General features: G+C 41.1%; 1 protein-coding gene across 5 annotated transcripts in view; it reads left to right on the forward strand.

Annotated features, from left to right (window-relative positions):
• Nucleotides 1-22,850, forward strand: part of LARGE1 (LARGE xylosyl- and glucuronyltransferase 1) — a 278,219-nt gene that overhangs the window by 250,689 nt on the left and 4,680 nt on the right. For all 5 annotated transcript variants that reach the window (XR_009741802.1, XM_061445076.1, XM_061445074.1 and 2 more), the window contains 4 exons: nucleotides 3,228-3,391; nucleotides 7,667-7,945; nucleotides 16,034-16,180; nucleotides 20,552-20,747. Coding sequence is in view for 4 of the 5 variants with exons in the window: in XM_061445076.1 (XP_061301060.1) it covers nucleotides 3,228-3,391; nucleotides 7,667-7,945; nucleotides 16,034-16,180; nucleotides 20,552-20,747 (786 nt within the window). In the remaining variant the exon portion in view is untranslated. The remainder of the gene's footprint in view (nucleotides 1-3,227; nucleotides 3,392-7,666; nucleotides 7,946-16,033; nucleotides 16,181-20,551; nucleotides 20,748-22,850) is intronic.

The following is a 22,850-nucleotide window of genomic DNA, read 5'->3' on the forward strand; positions in this document are numbered from 1 at the left end:
TATGACTGCGCAATATGTATGTATAGGTTCTGTGTGTCTCTTCATAGTAAAGAGGAAGCAGGCTTTATGTGTATGCGATACTGGGGCACTGGTGTCTGAATGTATATATGAATATACATATGTATATAAATGAAGGGAACAAAGAAAGTGAGGGAGGGAAAAAGGCTCTTAAACTGCATTAAATGTACGGCACCCTGCTGTTAGTCCTGATAATTTGTGTAGGTCATACAGCTTGCTTCAGTGAGATAGCCTGTGATCTTACAGGTTTTGCTGGACCAAATCCAGGGTGCCTAGCGTGTCTAGCATTGCTTCCAGCAGGAGAGGTATTTTCATATGGATAATCACATACTATTGCATTCCAGGGCCTGTTGCCTCAGCATTGCAGGATAGCTCCATCCTTAATGCAGACTGCTTGACACATATGCAGAGGCAGTGCTACAGGCCAAGTCTCAGCCTGTCCTGTGCTGGTTTTCCCACCTGAAGGAGCACACCTCAAGCAAGCTGTGTTTTCCCAGCCTGCAGAGCATGGCTCCTGAGGTAGCCTAGCAGTTTAGGCTCGTGGTATAAGTGGGCAAGGATTGCACAAGCATTCCTGCAATGTGCTGATGAAGCTGTGTCTGATCCTGCCAGGTGATGTCTGCATATTAGGCAGGGCTCTCTGGCAGGCTGTGCTTGGGCTTCCCCATGGCAGCCTGCCTGCACGTGAGAGGAGGGTGCTAAGGGCAGAGGCTAGGGTAGATAGGCAGCACATCATGCACATGGTCCTTCTGGGGAATGCTCTCTCCAAGGGTGGGTTGTGTTTCAACTCTTCTCCTAAGAGAAGAGGTGAGACATGGCCATCACTTGGGTCCACCGCTACATGGGGTACTGAGCATGAGTCATGCGAAGTGCCAGTGAGAACTTTGCAGACCATCAGCATAACTGCAGGCTCAGAAAAAGTGTGACAGGACAGAGATAAAATCCTGACCCTACAAGATGCAGAGGAAAGAGCAAGATTTCTCCTGCCCTGTAGCAGAAGGGATCTTCTGCTGTTTGCTGCTCTCCTTCACCTCCATCACCAACTCTGTGACTTGGTGAGTTTCACCATCTGGGGCCTCTAAGAAGCTGTGTCTCCTCTTCTCCCACCCAGGGCTCTGTAGATTGCAAAGCCATAATTTAGCTCCAAATGTTACTGTTTAACTCATAATTAAGTATTTATATCCTCTTAGCTTGCAACCCAGATGTAATCTGATAGTCATTCAGTGACTGCCTGATTAATAGCTGTTGTGTAATTACAAACTTCTAGCCTGGTCATTTATATATACAGCAGGATAGTAAGGTATCCCTGAAATGTGCTTTGCTATTGTCTTAACCATTTAAACTTCAATTATCTCCTTGATAATTCACTTAAGGTCATACTAGTATCTCTTTTCAAGGAAGAAATAGAAAGATGCAATAGTCTTTCTAATCACTGTTGTAATTATTGGGTTTAATTCAATTACTGTTTGAATGTGACTTGGAAAAGAAAGTACAGGCTCAGCTGAATGACAGTTTGTGAAGTAGAATCAATGAAACTCCAAGAATGTGGAAAAGAACTCCCGATTTCTATTCCACCAAAAGAGATCTTGATTTCAATAGAAGTTTTGCCTGAGTAAAGATTTGTCAAGATTTGGACTCTCGTCTTTCTAAAAGCAGTCTCTCTTCAGGGATGTTTTAAGATCTGTGCAGAACAAAAGCACAGAAGAATGAGAGCCTGATCCAAAACTCTTTGAAATCAAAGGAGATACTTCCATTATTCAAAAGAAGATTATAGAGTGATGTACAGGAAAATATCAGGAATTATTCCATCAGCCTTCACAGGAAAACATTCATCTGTAAGCATTATTCTTGGTGGCAATCATTATGCTTATAGTTCCAAGAACAACAGCTCTTCTTAGTACAGTATTAGAACAAGAAATGTCTACTTTTTTTTTTTTTCTTTTGAAGGTAAGGAAACTATTACTTCAACTCGTCCTGAACAGGACAAAAAGAAGAGATTTTTAAATAGAAATGAATGTCTGTAATTCAGCAATCTGTTTGTTGCATGAAATGCTTTTGAAGTGCACTGTGATTTTTATCAAAACTTGTAAGATTTCCATTAAATTAATCTTTTTCTTATTTACTGATAAATATACAATTGTATTCTTCTTATAGGATGCTTTCTAAAAATGAAATCTAAAAACACCTTTATTAATAACATACATTTCAGAGCAATACAGACAGAACTCTATTTGACCTGTTAAGACCATATGTTATTTTCATCTTCATTACATTTTATAGTACATTTTACAGCAGATTGATTTTTCCTTTTAAATAATCTAGCTGGATGGTTTCTTTAAAATAATACACTTCAGGGATGGAACTAGGCAGCTGCATCGACCTTTGGTCAGTTTTTCTCTTCCTCATTTCCTCAGAGCTAAGCTTTTATTCTCTTAAAGCTACAGGTCTAAGTGACTCAGGATTGAATTGCTCTGAGATGCCCATTTTAACTTTGAAGGGGCTTGGTTTCCAAGGGAGAGAAAACAATACCTGTTCTCTGCTAATCTGCCATCCTTTGGATTTCTCAAACTAGGTATCCAGGAACATAAATGCCATTAGAAGTGTAGGCTTAATTTTGCAGCTGAAAGAATATTTTCATTGCAAAATTGAACTGGTGCAGATACATAAATCTCAAGAGACAGAATAATGATCAGTTAAAGATGTTTCTTGCAGTTGTCTGTCCACGCTGCTGGCAGCAGTTACTATTCTCCAACAGAGGCAGCAGAATGGGAATTGCTCAGTCCAGGGCATTCAAGCTTAATGTGCTGCTGAGTTTTGTCTACTGAAGCTGTATGTCTACGAGTAGTTTGAAACACTGCTTCTAGTAAGGAATAACATCATGCACCACATTGGAGTGTTAGCTCTGAAACTTGGGATTATGAAACTTTAATCGTTCACTGTTTCATTTCTGGTCTGGATGTTGAAAGTATGTAATGCAGATAATACATATGATATCTAGACCATAAGACAATGTCTTATGTCTGCCTTATCAGTTTAGTTACAAGTGCTTTCTGCTTGTCTCTTGTCCAGTGACTTGCAGGAGCAGTGCTACTCTGTATGTTTCACTTCCGCTCCCCATTGCAACATGCTGCACATTGCCAACCTCATTCATTCTGATTTACCAAAATAATTACAAAGAATTTATCTTTATGTCCACTCTCTCCTTACAGCTCCAGAAACAGTTGTCTGAGCTGGATGAGGATGACTTATGCTATGAATTTCGTCGAGAACGTTTCACCGTCCATCGCACTCATTTGTATTTTCTACACTATGAATATGAGCCTGCTTCAGACAATACTGATGTAACACTGGTGGCTCAACTTTCAATGGACAGGTAGGGAAAACCTCTTGTTCTCCTGAAAGCACGACACAATTAATATTTTCTCACAGAGAAATCCAACTGTATAATGCTTTGGGGAGAAAAAAGACTCACTTCTATAGAAACTTGGATGTCATATTGTAAGACCTTTCTTGAATTAGGAGTAGCACGGGTAAACATCATGCAGACATTCAGACTTCAGCTCTGCAGTGCGCACACGAGTATGGGTAGAGTTCATGAGAGGCTGAATACTAGAGCTGCAGGGGTTGTTACCTGTATTAGGAGTTATGAAGGGGTTTTTAGAAAAAGCAGGAGTTGTTTGTAATAGGGTTAGGCAAGCAGTTGTAGCTGATGAGGATTTTACACTCTTTATTTCCTCATTAGACATTTGCTTTCATTGCTCTTTTCCTTGCAGAAAAGCTCAATTGCTGATTTTTCTTACAGTGAAAATCAAAACTAAACATTTTAGTTTCAAATTGGGAAGTTGAAAATTAAACTCTTTTTTAATGCACTAGTGTGAAACATAAGATCTTTTGAGTGGAGTCACTGCGTTTTTATGCAAATGTTGATTTTCAGAATAACATTTCTATTTTAATTCTTCTGAACTTTATGTTCTGGTCTAAAGTGAAATTTTTGCTTGTATTTCACTTGGGAAAATACGAAAATTTTCACCTGCATCTTTCTGATTCCTACCACTGCAATTAGTTGCCATTTTTCAGAAGCCCTGGATAAGCCAACTTTGTGAAATTTTGAATTGTCAGTCTCCTTTTTCCTTCTGTTCCTCAGTTTTAATCTGGACCAGCCTTTGTAGTTACTGGTATGAGAATGGGTTACAAACCAGGTCAGATCTCCTTGAATATTGGCTAGGAAATGATATTTCATTTAGCATAGCACACACAGAATACAACAAACACGATCCGTGAATGCCACCACTGCTACAGTAGCAGAAGGTCAGCAATATTCCAGGAGGGTCAGAGAAAATCAGATCAACAAAACATTAACAGCCTGTTTTAAAATAAACATGAACGAATGAGGGCTATTCTCTTTGGCCAGTGCCTCAGCACTGCAGCCTGCACGTTGTGTTATGATTTGCTCTGCACATCAGTGTCTGTTCTGTTGATTTTGAATTGAGGAAACATTTCTTAAGTGTTCACAAACCTTTGAGTAAAAAACTAAAGAAATAAATTAAGCCAGGCCCTGAGCGAGTGCCACAGTAAATTAGTAAAGCTGGTGTGTGCACATGGTATACTTTCCCCCCAGAATTTAATTCAAAAGAATGAGCTGGGGCTCAGTGCTCATTCACTGGCACTGATGCAAAGTTTGAGCATCTGTTTCCCTTTCTGGATTCTCACTGGGGCACATGTATTTACTGATAGACAAGACCACACATTTTTATTCAGGAAGAACAGGCATCCTGATACGTGCAGGAAGAATCTGAAAAATCTTCCCTGCTTCTTTGGTGTGTTGCTCTAAATTATTGATTTGAGTTGGAAATACCTTTCAGCTAAAATCAATGAATAATACCATACCAAAGAACTGTTTAGCTGCTTTGTTTTCTTTCACATCTTTCAGATACTTTTTTTTTCTCTTCTTTAAACCACTTTTATTAAACTCCTCCAGCGTAGCTGTAGACATTTAAGAATTGTGTCTCAGATGTAAGATGGCATGTACATAAACAATGTGCTATATGCTGCATTCCTGCATTGTTCTTTCAAATTATCATCCAAGATGAGGAAAGGCAAAAAAATCAACTCCTGGTTTCTCCAATTATAGTCCTGTTGGATATGAGACTGACATGACTGTTGTGACAGGCTTGTATTTGCCTATGCTTGAGGAATGGAAGAGGGGAATGAGGTTTAGGAGCTAACATTAATTTCTTTAGGTAGAAGTTTTGAGACCAACCTCATTCAGTGCTGTTCATTACTGGTTAATTGTCACCTTTTATACTGATATGACATTTTCTTGAATAATGGCTTGGTTGCATTGCTGTGTGTTTCATGCTTCTTTTGGCTAGGCAGCCTTTTTTAAAGGCATGGCATGTACCTGGGATTGAGAAAGCAGAGTGGGAGTTACAAAAATAGGAGACTGGGAAGTGGACAGGAAAGACATGATTATCGTTACACCACTTGACATGTGGGCGAGAACGAGTAGTAAATTGGTTGAGTATCCTTAAGAAAAGTGAAAACAAAGAACCTCACAAAGTAACTGAATTTCATGAAAATTCACTTGGCTGAAACAGATCTGTAAAAAATTTACCAACTAAATGATGACCTCATTATTATGCAGTACAGCAGTACATTTATTTTCTCTGGAGTCCTTAAGAGGATGCATTCCTCAAGACCGCTAACAAAATCGAAATTACTCGGTCGTGTTGTGCTTAGAAACTCATAATTCTGAGCTTTATAGTGAGTGAGACTACTGTAACAACCTACAGAGGGTAGATTATCGAGCACCCACCCAGCAGTCCCTGCATCAAACTCATGGAAGTGGAGCCTGTCAGTGAGAACCCTGCAGCAAAATGGAGTATTCTGAAGGGCACTAAGCTGTCCAGCTGGAAATTTATACCAGCAAAACCCAGTTTCCACTTAACCATCGTGAAAAGCTTTGCAAGCATTATCAGGTGCGCCATTTAGATAAGTTATGTATGCCATTTGTCTGTTGCATGGAGTCCTTGAAAGGCATTTTGCTGCATTTCTTGCTAGGCAAGTATTCCGTTTTTTAAAGGCTGCCCCTAAATCTGAGTGCTGATAAAGTGGAATCTCCTGCTTAATAGGTTTCCAGTCGGTTGGAAAAAGGAAATAAAAAAAGTATTTTTCCATATTTATTATTTGTACAGTCAAAAGCCTAAAGCCTTCGCACACTTTTTAAATCTTTTTTATTGATTTGTGTTTGTAGTTTGGCTGTATGTTTCAGGCTGATAATAACCTTTGTTTCAATAATAGATAAAAAGAAAATAATGTACCAGGTGTAGACTAGCAAAGGTAATATCTCATATCTAAGAAAAATGATTGTATCGTCTTGGATGTCATCACGATCATTCAGAAATGCAGGAAAAAAGCTATTAATGTTAAGTCGGAATGTGTGTTTGCTGGTATATCATTCCTTTCTGCTGCAAAGCTTAGATAGTCGGAGGGGAAATTATTTTCTCTGATTACAATGATGCAGAAAAGTTTTCTTGTATTCTGTATAAATATTCATAGGAACAATCTAGTAATGTGGATTTGGAAGGGAGAGAAGATAATCATGTTGCATAGTCTACTCTTCCTAATTTTTAATAGAATATCTGACTGGGCTGCATAGGTTCATTTCCCTTTGTATTAACTCAAGAGGCTTTCTAATCAATCCTTGCTGTATTTTTGGGTGGCATATCTTAATCTCTAGGTAATTTTCTATAAATTACCCAAAGTGCTTAAAAGATTTTGACCAGCCTGGGTTTGATTTACATTTCTGTATGAGATCTTTTGTTGTCATTTTCATCAATAGTATTGTAACTGCTGGAAGTTTTAAGAAATACACATCGATGCAACCTGTTCTGAAAATGATTTAATGACATTGGAGATACTTCTAGAGCATATACAAATTAGTAGCTTAAACGATGGTTTTGTCTGAAATATGATTTTGATGTTCCACAGTAATGGTCTCTCCTTCCTTCTCTCCTTACTCCCTACACACAGTAGATCCCACTTTTACCCTTTGTCTGACAGTGAGGCTTCTTCTAGTCTATGCAAATGTCTGTATTCCCTTGACCTGTTGCTTTTAACATCTTTCAAGATCCAACTAACTGCCTCGAAAAATTCTGGGGAAGGTTTTCCTAAATAGGAGGTAAAATGATTTGTGTGTCTGTACATCTTTCTCTTCCACAGGAGTACTGTAGTATGCTGTAAGTAGATCCTCATAGATAGAGCCCTGTAACTGCTCAAAGCTCGCATCAGATGAAGTTGTATCATCCATGTGGGTTTTCCTGCAGCGTCAGCACTTAATGCAGCAAGGATGGTGTTGATTTCACCTAGCTTTAGGTATCTAAGTTGTGTTTGTGTGTATCTAAGCTAGGGACATCTCTAGGTTTCCTTGTATTCAGTGGAGAGAAGCAGGCATATCTAGGGTGCCACCCATGTGTCTAGAAGGAGACATCAACTTACATGAGGTTAACTGTGGTATAGAAATACTCATCGCTTTCCACAGCATATGAAGTGACTCTCACTTAGAGACAGATACCTGCATTGATGAACCCAGGCAAAGGGCCCCGGACAGGAAGACAGCTTTTTCTTATTCTCACCCTTCCTCTTTCAGGCTCCAGATGCTTGAAGCCATCTGCAAACACTGGGAAGGTCCAATCAGCCTGGCGCTCTATCTTTCTGATGCAGAAGCCCAGCAATTTCTGCGCTACGCCCAGGGCTCAGAAGTACTTATGAGCCGCCACAATGTTGGCTATCATATCGTGTACAAGGAGGGCCAATTCTATCCTGTGAATCTGCTAAGGAATGTGGCCATGAAGCATATCAGCACACCATACATGTTTCTGTCCGACATCGACTTCTTGCCCATGTATGGACTCTACGAGTACCTCAGGTAAATGAACAGTGGAGAAATTCCCACTATCACACGCATTTTTAGCCCCTCCACACCCCATCCTTCTCATACATTCCCAAAACAATGCAATTTGAGCAGAACTGGAAGAGGCAACTGGTAGATGTTTAAGTGCCTAGCAAGCTGCAAGAGTTTTTTAGGGTAAAAGGCTGTAACTGGAAGGAAAGCAGTACAGTTATGAAAGAAAATCTTGGGTCTAAATGTGAGCCCTGTTAGCCATAAGAGTAATTCCCTCAGAGCAGCAGAAGAATCAATTTGAAAATTGAACTGGACTAAGTGTTATTAAATGTGCAAGAGCATCCTGTATTAGCAGAGATGTGAACTGGGCAATTTGCCTAAAAATCTGTGGTTCTTAATGTCAGTGACAGAAAAAACACATTCAGAGCATTACTGAACTTACTGTACTCTGACACTCTTAATCCAGTTCTGTAACTTGAAAAGAGGGAGCTAGTCTAACCAGCTCAGAAATATGACTGCAGTGCCAGCACCTGCCAGGGCAAAATGGTTAGCATAAGGAAACTGGGAAGAGTAACCTCAGTGTGTATTGCATTATAATGAATGTGAGCAGGTTAGGCTGAGCAAGCTACAGACCTCTGATCCATTAACTGGGCTTTTTTTAATAAAGACCTTTTTCCCCTGCAGAGGCTGGTCATTTGAGGCCAGCACATAGAGCAAGGATGACACCCTGTGGCCATACAGGAGGACTTCAGTTCCTTAGTTCAGTTTGCTTGTCATCTCTGTTCTAATTCGGCAAAAGTTGATCAAAATGTTCCTGTGAGGTGATACTTTTCAGTCCATAGGTCCCAGGTTCTGGAGTGTAAAGGGAAATATGCATTCTGGTACAGTAAGCTTATGGAGGAATTCCTTTGTTTCAGGCTTAACAATTTAGTAAGGAGCTTCTCACTTCTCCCTCATATGGAGAATTAATTGCCTTTTTTAATGTCTGTGTCCATGTACACCGTTAAATTCGCTGTTGAGAGAGATGTAGAGTAGGTTCCAGGGATAACGTATAGCAGCCTTCCAGAACCTAAAGGGGGCCTATAAAAAAAGATGGAGACAAACTTTTAGCAGGGCCTGTTGTGATAGTACAAGGGTTTTAAATGAAAAGAGCTGACATAAGCAAGAAATTTTTTACAATGGGGTTGGTGAAACACTGGCACAGGTTGTCCAGTGAGGTGGCAGATGCCCCATCCCTGTAAACATTCAAGGTCAGGTTGGACAGGGCTCTGAGCAACCTGATGTAGTTGCAGATGTTCCTGCTTACTGCAGGGTCCCTTCCAAACCAAACTATTCTGTGATTCTATGGCTTTAAAGACACTGTTTTTGATAATATGACTGAAGTTTTCTCACACTGTGTCAGCTTGTTTCCCGCTTAATTTAAGGATATTTCTTTTTGACCTGTGCTGTCAGGACTCCAAAGTAATTCTGTCCCTTCCACACATTAGTTGTCTCAGGGTATATGTAGGGACAGTTGTTAGCTTCTCTGTTCTTCAATGTTAGGGTTGCATATTGTTACACTTTTCCAGATTGATGCTGGACACAGTAAGGATGGCATCTGTTGATACTGGCATGTAGTACTAAAAAAGCAGCTCATTCCTTCATGCTGCTTCACAGTGCACTTACGGGAGCCAGCACTGAAAGGAAGAAAAACATAGACAAAATGATGGACCACAACGTGCTTGAGATATTACAACCATAGAAATAATTCTTGTATGGTAATAACACATCAGAGAACTAAATGCACAGTGACACCACTGATTGGTGCTGTTTCAGAAATAAAAAAAACCCAACACAGATTCACACTGAAAGCTCTTGCATCCAAGATGTGTTACTCTACCAGCATTTTGTGACTCCCGTACCACCTTTAATCTGTGAGTCTCAGTTGCCTGGGAATATTGAAATTACTAATCTGCTACTGCCAACGTTTGAAAAAGGGGTTGGAGGTTTTTCTGCATGTGTTCTAGAGGCTTTTGTTGCTTTTTCAGTAATAGTTTTCCTAAGCAAAACAGCAGGGAGGTGCAGTGAGAATATTTTAAATACAGATAGCCTGTATCTTTCTTCATTGTCTGTTACCACTGCCTCTGCAAGTAGCTGATTAGTGCTATCTATCTGAGTGGCAGTGATTGTTTGTTAGAGAGATGTACAAACGTTTTCATCTTCATTTCCTCAAATAGAGTAACCAGAAACAAACAGAAATAGTGTGGTTTTTCAGGGTATTGCTTTGTACGATGAACTAGACAAGTCCCTCTCACTGCAAGTTTGCTTATTTATATATATATATAGTATGTTGTGTCTCTTCAGACAATATATTCTCAGAAAGAAATTTTGTGAAACATTTTCACAATATTTTGAAGGTATTGTTTGTGAAAGTTTACAGCCAGTTTAAAAAAAAAAAAAAAAGGTGGTCCCTCTAGTTCTCTGTTGCTAACACTTAGATTTTTGCTAATTGAGCTTTTCACAGCTGCTAAGTAAGACCATTTTAATGCTTTTAATCTCCATCAAACCACCTCCCTTACTCTTTTGTGAGGTACTAAAGGAATGTATCATTTCAAGACTTCCTGTTTAGGAAACTCAAATGCTTTCATGGTCTGGCTAAGTGGAAGTCTTTTGTCACCATCCCTCATTAGTTACTAAGGTCATCTTGTCATTGGCCCAGTGGTAAAAGCTCTTTCTGTTTGCTACAAGTAAGGTGTGTGGGTCATTCTAAAGGTTCTTCTAAGGTAGAATAACTAGACAGGCTGCTTATCTACAGTTGTCACAGCTAGCATTAAAGTTCTTCCTTGACACATTTTGTGTAAAATATGGCCTTCACTTCCAGTGACACATTTAGCATGATTGGGTCCTGGCATCCAGTCTTTAACCACAGGTTTTATACCTGTCCCTGCAGCATTAGTTGTGAAGTATTTCTGGTTTTTCTTCAGCATCTCAGCAAGAGACACACTTCATGTAGTGTCTCTTGGTTTTTATTTGTCAGATGCCTTTGTAGGCTATGCACTCATTGCTTTTGCAGAGAGAAGGAACTTTATAAGAATATGAATTCAACAGTGGAGTGACAGCTCTCCAGTTCTTACCACAAACTCTGTGACTGCTGTATTCCTTGATCTCGTGCTAACCACTTACTGAGTCCTGATGGTGGAAGTTGATTTGAATTAGTGGACTTTTATCTTTTCCCCTGAATTCAGTGCTTTAGGATAAGGTTGCTAACCTTTCTGTGTTTGAGCTTCTCTACCCTCCAGAAATGGGCATGATATTACTATCTGCCCCTATAATGATGAAAATTCTGTGTGAATTTTTGGAAAGGATTATGGAGTTGAAAAGATTGACACCAATATGCTGGAGTTCATTTAACTGGTGTTGAGACCCATGATTTAAGATTCATTTCTTCAAAGCTTTGCAAAAAATAGGGTTGATTAGTAGATTTAGAAATTTAACCTAACCTTCACTGTGTCAGAATGTCATACATCAGGTCTGAACACAAAGATGCCTGGGAAACGGTTTCCTGGACAACACTAGCAAAGAGAAAGCTCTTCATAAAACCATGTATCTTATTTTGGGGTTTGGGGGAAAAGGACAGATAAAGGAAAAAGGATACTGAATCAATATTACTGAATCCAAAAGCCAGCCTTCATTAGGATAGTGCAGGAATTAAACAGTTTACCCAGTGTTAGTTTGCAGAATAACCTGGAAATTTTCCTATTCCAAGTACCACAAAACCAGTCAACCAGCAAATGGCACATCCACAGAAAACAGGATAAAAAAGTCACCCCATGGAAATGGAAATGGAAAAGTAGCTTTGCTTCAAATAAGAAGAGGTTGTATTTTCAGCTGTTTGGTTTAGGAGCAGACCATCAGCCAAGTCACCAGGAGAAAATGGAAGGTGTTCATCTATCAAATCCTCCTGCCATTATTACATTTTACATGGCCTCTTTTGTCTTTTGTCACTCAGGTTGAACACCTAGATGTCAGCACTGATTCCTTCTTCCACTTACATTAGTTCTTTATGTCATATAGTCCACATCAAAGGCAGGCTACACTACTCGGAAGTCAGTGCTGCTGGACTTCTTCACTGAGCATATCTCAAGTCCCAGCTCAGTTTTGAACCCCTCCACTTTGACCTGCCTGACATGCAACTTAGATGCTTAACATATCTCTTGAAAATATTTCTGCAGAGATTATCCCACTCTTTTCTTTCACTGTTGAAGTACCTCTACCAGTTCTCTGTGTTTGTATCTATTACAAGAATCTTGCTTTCGGACCTCTGCTTCTCTCCACTTACCTATCTTTTCATGTTGACCTTTGACAGTACAAATGATTTCATCCTTTTGTATCAGTTTATTCCCTCTTCCTTTTGTTTGTCTTCATGATGGTACTGTCATCTATTTTTTCCAACAGTTTTGCCATTGATACCTATATTAAATTTGCAGATGACAACAGTAGGGAGCATGCAGAAAGGATTATTGATACCCACATTGGTTTTGTGCTTGTATCCCATATCTTACAAAATTAGTCACATTCAACACTAGCTTCAGCACAGTTTGCTCTGTCTGACAGTCTCTGCTGTTACCCTTCCTTGATACCTGTCCTGGGTTCAGCTGTAGCAGTTATTTTTCTTCCTAGTAGCTGGTGCAGTGCTGTGTTTTGGTTTCAGTCTGAGAACAATGCTAATAACACACTGGTGTTTTAACTGTTGCTAAGTAATGCTTATGCTGGTCAAGGACTTTTCAGTCTCATGCTCTACCTGTGAGAAGGGCACAAGAAGCCAGGAGTGAGCACAGCCAGGACACCTGACCCAACCTAGCCAAAGGGATATTCCATACCACAGCACATCATGCCCAGTATATAAACTGGGGGGATTCACCCAGAAGGGACTGGTCGCTGCTTGGTTTGGGCTGGGTATCAGTCAGTGAGTGGTGAACAATTATATTGTGCATCACCTGTGGTTTCTGAGCTTTCATTTCTTCTCTTGTTTCCTATTGTTATTGCTGGTATTCTTTCTATTACCACTATACTTTATTGTAGTTACTGGACTGTTCTCATCTCAACCCGTGGGGTTTACATTCTTCTATTCTCCTCCCCATGCCTCCTGGGGCTGGAGGAAATGGAGGGATGAGTGAACTGCTGTGTGGTGGTCCTGAGTTACCAGCTGGTTTTAAACCACAACAGTACCTGTACCTGGTTCAGCTTTGTTCAGCTTCAGACTATGAACACTGCTGGACAGGATTGTCTCTTCCTTCTTGACAGTGCCAAGCACATCAAGGACTTCATTTTTGCCTGGGACTTTTGAGCTCCCCATCAAACAAAGAGACAGTAACAGCCATAAATGGAAGCTGCTATTTCCTTGCAGAGCCCAAAGGGTGAGCATCACTGCAAATGTTACTTGCTCCTTCCTAGAACTGAGTCCCCAAAGCTTCACCACTCAAGTCTGATAGATTGCAGAGATCAGAAAGCCTGAGATGTTGGAAGAGAAACTATGTCAGTGTCCCCTGCTCTCAGAGAAGGTGTGAAGGGGGAGAAACATTAACAGCATCATAAAGACTAGATGCTGGCACTACTCAATGATTCTGGAAGGTCATGGAGGCTGACTATGAAGGAGTGGTGAGAGAGAAGGTAGTGAAGGAAGTACAAAAAAGTTATAAGATGCTGTTAAAATCCTTCAGTTGTGAAAAGTTTACTGGAATGTAGCATGGCTTCTTTAAACAATGCAAACTTTACAGTAAGGCGCTGAGAACAGACTTCTTTTTATAGAACAGGACTATAGGGTGGTGTGAATTCTCTGAACTTCAGGATTTATTAAATAGCCCTGCTCCTCTTCTTTTTCTCTGATAGCAATATAAATGAATTTTAGATATTCTGGGCCAAGAAAAGTGGTTTGTTTGGTTCTTCTGTTATTATGACAGTGAACCCAATTCCTTCATCTTATAACGCTGCAGAGCTTTTGCTGCTTGTCAACATTGTCCTTGATTGCTTGTTGCAGTAACATAAAAATCAGGACAGTGAGTCCTGTTAAAGGGAACTGACTTTGACAAGGAGAGAGAGGCATATTTCTCGTATGAAATATGAAGATAATGAAAGGAAAATTGAGACAGAGTTATTTCTAATGACAAGCATAGTAAAATTTAGTTTGGGGGTGGAAAAGTAACTTCTTTTTCTTTTTCTTTGGGTTTTAGTTTGTTAGGAAAGAACAGACTGAATACCTCTGGCAGGCAGGCCATAAGATCACCAATTCCTGGCTCCATGGCTGGTGTCAGAGTCAGAATGTTGGGGGTTTTGACCATGGGTTAGTTTTTACAGCACCAGGCCTGCAGGCAGCAGATGGGGTATGCCTGTCCCAAAGTGGGAAAAGGATTTTAGCCCAGGAGCTGGCAGGGCTTATAGAAAGGGCTTCAGACTAGTTTCAGAGGGGGAAAGGGATAACACCAGGCACACTAGACGTGATCTAGGGGATAGCGTGCTGCTGTTGGAGTCCACATCCACAGGGCAATTTAAATGCATTTATGCCAATACCCACAGCATGGGTGACAAACAGGAGGAGCTGGAAGCCATTGTGCGGCAGGGAAATCATGACATAATCGCCATCACAGAAATGTGGTGGAATGCTTCACATGATTGGAGTGCTGCAATGGAAGGCTACAGGCTCTTCAGAAGGGATAGGCAAGGAAAAAAGAGGTGGTGGGGTTGTGTTGTCTGTCAGGGAGTGCATCGACTGCCTTGAGCTCAATGCTGTGAGTGAGAATGCCGAATGTTTGTGGGTAAAGATCAGGGGGAGGCCAACCAAGCAAATATCCAAGCAAATAGGAGTCTCTTATAGACCACCCAGCCAGGATAAAGCTATGGATAAAGTATTCTTCAAACAAGTAGGAGAAGTTTCATCATCCCTTGCCCTTGTTCTCTTGGAGGCCTTAGTCTGCCAGATGTTTGCTGGAAGTACAACACAGAAGAGAAGAAACAATCTAGGAGGTTCTTGGAGGGTGTGGAAAATAACTTCCTAACCCAGCTGGTTAGTGAGCCAACTAGGAAAGATGCCTGGCTAGATCTGCTCTTCACAGAGAAGGACTGGTGGGTGATGTGATGGTTGGAGACCATCTTGGGCAAAGCAGTCATGAAATGATTCTATTTTCAATCCTTGGAAAAATCAGGAAGAAGGTCAGCAAAACCTCCACCTTAGATTTCCAGAGGGCTGACTGGCCTGTTTAGGATGGTGCTTAGCATATTTCCTTTGGAAACATTACTGAAGGACAAAGGGTCCAGGAAGGCTGGACACTCTTCGAGAATGAAATCCTTATGGCACAGGAGCAGGCGGTCCCTATGTACTGAAAACCAAACCAGCGAAAAAGAGACCAGCCTGGCTGACCAAGGAGATATTGCTTGAACTCATGAAAAAAAACAGAACTTACCACCTGTGGAAGAAGGGACTGTCACCCCATGAAAAGTACAAGGATGTTAGGTTATATAGAAAGTTTGACAGGCGAAGGCACAGATGGAACTAAATTTGGGCACTGCTATAAAAGATAATAAAAAGTACTTTTACAAATGATAGTGTTCATGAGAGCAAATATCTGGTCTATAGTAATGTTAAGGTAACACTCCCCTTGCAGGACAGACAGAGCTCTAAGGCAGAGGTAAAAAGCAAGTATGATGGCACAACTTAGCACAGAGAAGAGCTAGACTGAGGTGCAGTCAAACTTTCCAGCTCCTCATCTTGTGAAATCCCACTGAATCCTGAATAAATCCCATTTTTTTAGAGCTGCATTGACTGAGCAGCTCTTTCCCATATATGTATTAATATTCAGCTATGTTTCTTTCAAAGGGGTGGTCAGTTGGCTGTGCTTAGAGTGCTAGTTTAGTCCTGTGCACCCCTGAACATGCAGGGCATCACTGATCAGTCAAACACACAAGTTCTTTTTGAACTCTGTCGTTCTTCCTGCTCAAAAGTAGCACCCGTGGGAAAAATACAGGCTATAGTTACATTTATGGTATCAAACTGCCCATTCTCTGTGCTTTATTTTGAAAAGCCAAGCGATTTGCTCTGTTTACAATTTTCCTGCTTTATTTGTTGTTTCTCTTTGCCAGGAAGTCCGTCATCCAGCTCGACCTGGCTAACACCAAGAAAGCTCTGATTGTACCTGCTTTTGAGACCCTACGCTACCGCCTGTCCTTCCCCAAGTCAAAAGCAGAGCTGCTCTCTATGCTGGACATGGGAACCCTCTTCACTTTCAGGTAGTGGAAAGTACTTTTGTTGAATGTGTGATCATGATCTCTAAAGAGATCCCTCATGTGACCAAAAATAATTTTTCTCTGCTGGTTTGTTCACTTCCTGACTGAGTTATGGGAAAAAACAAATGCAGGCTTGCCATGTGCTCTTTCAAAGCGTGGAACAGCTGCTTAGATAGCTAGAGTTTCTCAATGCAGAGGTAAAAGTGTACTCTGACTAGAAGCTGAGAAGTGAGGAACACCTAAATTTGGAGCTCCTCTCTGAAGCAGGCACCTTTTATGGCTGTGAACAAGTCCCTTCTATTATCTGCCAGACTCTTTGGTTTTAAAATGCAACTACCAGTGTTAACTGTCTCTTGGGTGTGTGTGTGTGGTAAGGTCTGATTAGCAGACATTTGTAAAGCATCGCAGTGATGGGAAGAGTACAATATGGCCTTATGATGTTGCACAGAGAGGGGGCTTAGGAGATGTGCGTTCTCTTCCCGGCTCCACTACTGCCCTGCTGGGAGGTGGTACACGAATCAGTTCATTTTCTTACATCTCTGTTCTCCATCTCTGAAATGCAGGTAACAATGTTCACCTCTCCTTTTTACAGTATTTTAAGATCTAGAGATAAAAACTCTGAAAAAGCTAGGTATTATCCATGTCCAGTGGAGCTCTGTATCACCTTTCCTATCCTTCTCTTTATAGCTTTCCTCACACTCCCATTGTGTGTATCGCACACCTCTTTTTGCAGCAGCCACCCTTCCCTCATTTGGCCGCATAGCAAACACCCTGGTGAGCCTGAAAACAATCCTGACACTGCCTCTACCAGTGACCGACTTGAAATAGAAACTTGAGGCATGCCTCTCTCTGGAAAATTACTTAAGAATACTGATAAAGCAAGAGCCATTCACTCTTCCATCATTCTTTAACAGTCAAAGGCATACAAATTAACAAGAGATTTGTTGACAGAACGACTATGTTCTATGAAATGACTGTTTCCCCCATAGCTGAAAGAAAAATATCCTTCCAGTGGAAAATAACACCCTCAGGATTTTCAGATGCTGCATTCCACCAACAGTCAAATTTTCAACTTGCACAGCACTGGGCTTCCACTACAGATTTTATCCTCAAGCTATACAGCATGTTGGCATGTTACGTACACAGACAGATTTGCAGGTCCTTTCTTAAGTCTCACTTAGGCAAAACTGTCTTTAACATCATTGGGAGTTTTGCCAAAGCAAGGTTAAATAAGAACTGAAGGACATGCGGTCTGTAGCTGGTGTTCTTATTAATGTAGGACACAATTTGCAAATGCTTTCCAAGTTTGCTTTGGCTCACTTCATTGCTCAAATCTATCAACAGCCACAAAGCAGCTGTGATCTGGGCTGAGAATTTCCACCTCCACGTTCAAGGTGCTGTAATAACGCTGCAATTTGAGGCTGAGCGGGTGGGAGTGAGCTGGGGAGGACTGCTGTGGCAGTGATTGCTGAAAGTGCCTGCAGCATCCCAGTCCCTCGTGCCACATGGTAGATTACAATCTTTTCCTCACTGAAATTGCTTTTGCCACCTCTTTTCCAAATGGTGACCTTTCCTAGCTCTGGGCAGCTAAGAAGTACAAAAAGGTTCTCAATTACATCCCCCAGTCACCATCAGGAGAAAAGGGAAGATGTGAGCATCTGTGGCTTGCAAGGTGTGCTGTGTGGAAACCCTCCACAGAAGCAGGTTGCTCTGTGCCAGCTTCCTAGCTTTGTTTAAGATGAAACATTTGATCAAAGCGGTGGGTATGTTTTTTTCCAGTTGTTTTCCATAAACCATAGAAAACAAATTCATCAGCACTTTACTGAGGTCAGATTACTTTTTTGGATTTGCCAAAATTGCCAGTGGTAGTGAAAGATACATCGTTCACAATTTTCAGGAAGTTCTGGGAGTCAGTGAGGGCAGCCTTAAGATTTGATGAATATTTAACTCTTGAGTGACAAGGGCCTGAGCAGGAAAATCAGATTTATTAATTTGTCCTGTGAGATGGAAGACCAGTGCAGACAGTGAACCACATCCCACGGCTGCATCTCTGAGAGTAAAGTCTGTTGGAAATTACTTGCTCTTTTATAGTAACTTACTCTGTATGGACACCCATATAATGGTCTCTGCATATCTTACTGTGCAGTACATGTCATTTAATGATCAGCCATTTGCCATGATCCACCTCCAGCAGATTGTATGTGTGTATGTATATATGTAGACTTGTCTGTATTGTATGTACAGATATGTATGGAATCCTGAACCTGCACAATTCTTGTTTCTGGTCTAATTAGTCCTTTATAATTAATGTGCACCTCATTTGAGCAACATGTACTCATTTTTCTCTTCATCCTGACCTTAGCCATCCTTTTGTCTTCCTCTTTCCCTGCACTACATCTGTCACTCTGAACAGGCAAGTAGATCATCTCTGGTATTATTTTGTTCGGTACAATCAGGTCTATTCCTTCCTTTCTACTTTGTTTCATCTCTTCAATCTCATTTCCGTATTTTCCCCTCCCTGTCTCTTCCCAATTTTTTTTCCCTGCTGGTCAGCTCCCTCGACTCACAGTGATTATACCTGAGCTGCTGTAGCAGCTTACACTGATATCCCTAAACATGGGGGAAAGAAATTGCTGGGTTTTATGGCTGGCATCCTGTTTAAATCAGTTGGAGTGTTACTAGAACAACAGCAGCACTTGACTGCTTCTCTGCAGGGATCTCTCAATTAACTGAAGTTTGTACGGGGCTTTGAAGATACAAATCACTTTGGAAGTGTTTAGTAGTCATTATTATTATTGCCATAATTAATTTCAAAATGCTGGAGGTAGGATTTTGGAAGATAAAGCATCCTCCACAATCCCATATAATTTTAAACCCCACATTGTGATAATATTTTTTTTCTGGCATAGATAGCTTTCCATTAGTGACTAGGTGGGTTACCCACTCGTTTCCAAGAGACCAAGAAAAGAGGTAGGCTTTTTGGAGATGATTGCAAAGGGCGTTAAGCATTGTAAGCATCTTTGTGAATTTGGCACTCTCTTCTAATAATCTCTGGAGAATTAATTCATCGTTATTTTCTTTTCATACAGAAGGACTGTTTTCCCAGGTCCTCGAGCCAGATAACTGAAAGTGATGCAACCTGTTTACAGTTTAGAAATGCAGCCTTCGAAGGGCCATACGTAACTTGGGACCCTGCTGCTATACTAATTATTCTACCTTCCTGACTGCCCCTGAACAAGAGTAGTCAACACCTCTGTTTTTCCTGTTACAAGCCATACAAATATACAGTCCTAGTGAAAACTCCTGGGTGTGATTTTGCATCCCTGCTTTTAGGAATGACTCCCAATGTTATGAGAATTTCTGGGGTTGAAACATTACCTCAGGTCCTAATTCTGAAAAGATTTAATGCTCGAATCTCAACACTTCTAGTGCAAATCATCCCTGTGAATTCAGTGTACCTTACATTATGAATTGGCAGGGTGTTTGTTTTGCCTCTTCTGTTACACGTCTCTGAGCGCTGTAGTACAGATGGCCAGCTATGCCTTTCTTTCATTATTTAATCTATACATCTGCAGAAAGAACCCGTCTCATTGATTTTTGGAAAGTGTAAGAAGAAGAAGTGGGTGAGAGAGTCATTGACCCTGGCACTAATGGGGTGCATTCAAGCTGTTCTTGGAAGAGACCTGCTGTGACCTAAACAAGATTAGCGAAGTATAAAAGGATCTTTTTCTGTAAATCAAATTGATTACCTTACTAAGGATCACATGGGTACTCCCCACAGTGTAGAAAGTACAATAGAAAGCTTTTATGTAATATTTTACTTATTCATTTAATTATGCACTTTGGCTCCCGCCATCATAATCACAGTAACTAATAAAACAGAGCATCTATCCGGAGCTGCAGGTGTCTCTCATACAAATTAAAAAATTACATATAAAACAAATAGTGAATGTCAGTGTAGTGTAGAAGGAAATAGCTAATTTTAGGGACCTTATCTGAGCTGCAGACTTTCACACTGATTTTAAAGCACTGATACAGCTACTTGGTTGCTAGGTACAAGCCGCAGCACTTTGTAGTGCAGATGAGCTGCCTGCGTACTTTGTAATTGTTTCTCACATTAGCATTAGGTAGTGTTTTCACACTATCCTTCACCAACTAGATGCGTTTAAGCATTGAGTACATAGAGGCTCTGGGAAGCGTGCTGGAAATAGTCCTAGAAATTGCCTCCGCTCTGTCTTAAAAATGATGATGTGAACTGTATGCTAATGTCCTTATTTCTGAGCGTTTCATCTAACAAGTAACATTTTGTTGCCTCACCAAGATGTATTCTATCTAACTGCCTCCCCGCATCCGTGCCATTTATGTCTGTTTAAGGTATCACGTCTGGACGAAAGGGCATGCGCCAACGAACTTTGCCAAGTGGCGAACAGCCACCACCCCCTACCGTGTCGAGTGGGAAGCAGACTTTGAGCCATACGTTGTTGTGAGGAAGGACTGCCCAGAGTATGACAGGCGGTTTGTTGGATTTGGCTGGAACAAAGTAGCTCACATCATGGAACTGGATGCACAGGTGAGGAGATGGCACCTGCATATCTCACCCAGCGGCTAGGCAGGAGGGTTGTTAAAATGAAATCAGTGCTCTGTAGAAAGGCTTCAGGCTTTGCATCACCAAAGTACTCATCTGGCCTTACTGAGCTCCTGAATGAGTGCCTCTTGAGTTGGGAACACTCAGCTTAGTCCTTGTCAAGCATTAGAAGCAGAGCTAAGCCTAAGTGAGTTTAATTGTCAGTACTGAGAAAGTTGTTTTGAAGTGGCACAGTCCCTGCAGTGTCCACCTCCTGCCCAGCAGTGTGCCTGAGCACTGCAGCACATATTACGAGTCGTATAACCTGCTAGGGGATCCGCAGACTTAGCTGGAAGTTTTTTCAGTTAAACTGGGGTTAGTGAGTCCCAGATGCTAATTTAGAATTCAAAAAGCAATCTCAAATTGAATCCAAAGCAAGCTTCTTCCATTTCTGGCCTGGATTTGCAGCGCAACTCTGCAAAGCCAAGGACTTTGCATTTCAAAAGTCTCTGGCTGTGGAGCAGCCTCTAGAGGATCTAGCTACTTGATCCTTGGGCTACCTCCCTTTTGTATCTGTGACTTGGGATGAAGTTGTTGGGCAAAATATTTAAGAGTAAGGATGATGCAGAGAAAGCTTGAGAGTCTCAGATTAGCACGAGAGCTCTCAGTCCCTGCCACTGACCTAGATCTTAGGGTCTGGCAGTGACTATGGCTCCATGAGAGCCTGGTGCTGCTACTCCTTACTGAAATGGCAGGGTTTGCATCTCACTACTGCCCTTGAATGTGAAGCTAACAATATAATGTGGTAATCAGCAGTATTTGTTACAGCATTTCTTTATAGTTTGGGATTTGTTTGGGGGGGTTTGTTTGGTTTCAAACCTAGTTTTTGAAATAGTAACATTTCATGCTAACCAAAAAACATGGGGTTTGGCCATCTATATCCTCCTATGGTAGCTTCTGCTACGAATCTGGAAGAGAGCTGATCCTTCTCTGCTCAACTCTTAACAGTTTATGTGAAGCAGAGCAGCACAAGGCATGCAGTAAGATACTGGGAAATTGCGTCTGAGGTGTGGGCTATTTGTGTGCAGGCATGTTTGTGGGAGGCATATTTTCTACTGCTTACAAAACCACATGGTCACCTTGTGCTGGCAGCCATTTGCCCTGTTTGTAGAAGGGCATTCCCAAGGAATTTGTACCTACTTATGTTGTGAAAAAAAAATTATGGCAGACTAGAAAAAAAAGGCCCCTTATATTATCATTAATAATAACACTTTGCTCTGCTATAGCACTTTAATTTTTCAATGCACTTTCCAAACACTAATCATTTAACCATCAGTTGTGGAGAGTGCTAGGGTAATGATATATTATTTGTTAATCTGGGTAACAAGGCTTTATGTTCCCACTGGCAGCTCTCATCTAGCACTCACAATTTAACTCTTCTGTTCAGAGATGTTTGCCCAGCACACAGATTTACACGTGAGAAAATGGAACATTTTGCAAAGTTGTTCATCATGCAGATATTTTAAAAAGCCATTGAGTTGGAGCGAACTCTGGGGAATTGGTTTTCTCACTCTTCCAGCCTTAGAAACATTCTCACATTGAAAAGAAGCTTAATTTCCATCATGGGTAGCAACATGGATGTTGGCCTGTTCTCCCACAGAATCAGCCTGGAGAGGATCTGGAATCACATAGCTACATCCCCGTATGGCATTCCTCTGCTTCAGGGTGTCCACAGATCAGGTTGCTGCCAGCCACTTGGCTGGTTTCATTACCAGCAGGCAGAGGAGCTTCTCAATTGAATTATTTCACTGCTCCTCACAACTGCAGTGTCTGTCAAGAGGACTGTTTCATTTTCCTTACCAAGGGCCTGTGCCACTGCCATCCTTCAGAGCAGCACACTGTGAGAAAATAAGCATCATTATTATTCTGGAGGCATGTAGATGTCCACAGAGCTGGATGCTGTCCAAATACATCGATAATGACAGCGTTCATCTAAAGAATTTATAACCTGTGAGTTAGGCACAGAGGTTCCTGCAAGTGCATTGCTTTGTCCATAAATGTTTACATGTAATAGAGGAGGATCATTAGGAAGCCTTTCCCTGTTCGTCT

This window comes from Pezoporus flaviventris, unplaced genomic scaffold, assembly GCF_033815535.1.
Source record: "Pezoporus flaviventris isolate CSIRO_AGI_PZ_B2104156 unplaced genomic scaffold, CSIRO_AGI_Pfla_v1 ptg000002l, whole genome shotgun sequence".
NCBI lineage: Eukaryota > Metazoa > Chordata > Aves > Psittaciformes > Psittacidae > Pezoporus > Pezoporus flaviventris.